Genomic DNA, 1675 nt, shown 5'->3' with positions numbered 1-1675 from the left:
AGTAATAACGAGACTGACGGATGCTCATGTAATTAAAAATCCGGCATGTGCCCGCAGATTGAGCACAGGCTTCACAACCGTCGTAACTGCATCACAGGCCATCAGACGCAAATCACACCAGCAAAACCGATCCGTCCTGCCAACCCAGGTAAGCGTGCACCTATTTCCATGCGACTCTCAACCTCCTTACCAAACCCCAACTGGCCAACTCCCTCGCTCCCTCGCTCAGTCGCTCATGCCCAGCCTATATATTCAAGCTGCTCGTTCTCACTATGGTCACTATGACATCGACACCACGGACGACGATTCATTCGAATCCAATCAAACCGTCGTAGGAAAGCCAAGTTATTGTTACTAGCTGTGTCCTGAGATCGAGATGGCTGCAGCCGGCACTGCTCCGCGTCGCTTATCCGCTAGCAGCGCCATCGTCTCTCTCGCCATCGTCCTCGCAGCCGTCGCCACCTGCTCGTCGTTGGGCGCGGAAGCGGCGGCGTGCTCGAGCCACACCTTCTCGGGCAACGGCGGCGGCGGCGGCCGCCTCTACGCGTCGTGCGCGGACCTGCCGCGCCTCGGGGCCGCGCTGCACTACAACTACACGGCCGCCACCAACACCGTCTCCGTCGCGTTCCGGGCGCCGCAGGGCGAGGACGACGGGTGGGTGGCGTGGGGGATCAACCCCAGCGGCCGCGCCGGCATGGTCGGCACCAACGCCGTGGTGGCGTTCCGGCGCGCCAACGGCACCCTCGCCGCGTACCCGACCGTGCTCGAGAGCTACGCGCCGTCCATGGCACCCTCCACACCCGGGGACCTGGCGTTCCCGGTGTCAGGCGTCGCGGCGGAGCACGAAGCGGAGGGGAAGGAGATGGTGGTGTACGCCACGGTGGCGCTGCCGGCCGGGAAGGGGAGCAAGTTCACCCACGTGTGGCAGAAGGGGAGCGCGGTCGTGAACGATGTGCCGGCGGCGCACCCCACCACCGGGGACAACGTGCTCTCCACCGCCACCATCGATTTCAGCGATTGATCGATGTCGGAGACATAAACACTCTTACATGCGTGTATATGTATAGGCCCGGCGTATATCCATGCATGTACTCACTCCCACCGTGCTGCTTGATTGTCACCTATATATGTATGCCCAGTATTGTTCCCATACTTATGCAATTATATACGGAGTATACGTGCAAATAAACCAGCGTTGTTCACAGTGTGTTTGTTGACATCAACACGTGTATGGTAATTTTATCAATGAGATCTGCCGGCCTAATCTCTTAAAAATGCTTGTAAGGTGCGTGTATGTGCGTACGTGAGTGTTGACGTTTGTACCACCCTCACCCACTAAAACTACTTGCATCGTGAACTTTCCAGCGTAATCGCTCTTTGTTTTTAGTAGGTGTATTATGATTTTAAATGGTCTTCGGAGGTATGATTTGACTATCAAACTTTCATACAATATATCGCCGGCCAATTTCTATGAATAACACGTTAAACTCAATTTTGCCATGACGATCAATAAGTCAGATGAACAAACTGTTCCTAACGTCCGTTTGCACTTGGCAGACCTGTGTTCTGTAATGTTCAGTCTTATGCTGCGTTATCTAGAGCCCCTACCCCATCAAATATCAAGATCTTCGCCCTCCCACCTAATGCTAAGGAGAAGAACAACACTAATAAGAAG

General features: G+C 55.0%; 1 protein-coding gene across 1 annotated transcript; it reads left to right on the top strand.

Moving 5' to 3' along the window:
* Positions 1 to 292: 292 nt before the first annotated feature.
* On the top strand, positions 293 to 1246 carry LOC112897784 (cytochrome b561 and DOMON domain-containing protein At5g47530-like). Its single transcript, XM_025966180.1, has one exon. The coding sequence runs from the start codon at positions 377 to 379 to the stop codon at positions 1019 to 1021; it is 645 nt and encodes a 214-aa protein (XP_025821965.1). The 5' UTR covers positions 293 to 376; the 3' UTR covers positions 1022 to 1246.
* The last annotated feature ends 429 nt before the right edge of the window (positions 1247 to 1675 follow it).

The sequence above is a fragment of the Panicum hallii genome, chromosome 6, assembly GCF_002211085.1.
Source record: "Panicum hallii strain FIL2 chromosome 6, PHallii_v3.1, whole genome shotgun sequence".
NCBI classification, from domain to species: domain Eukaryota; kingdom Viridiplantae; phylum Streptophyta; class Magnoliopsida; order Poales; family Poaceae; genus Panicum; species Panicum hallii.
Note: the sequence above shows the minus strand (reverse complement) of the source record. Positions and strands in the feature narration are given on the sequence as shown.

What these genes read in the sequence shown, in the direction of transcription:
- LOC112897784 (XM_025966180.1), top strand. Translation starts at nt 377, where the DNA reads ATGGCTGCAGCCGGCACTGCTCCGCGTCGCTTATCCGCTAGCAGCGCC.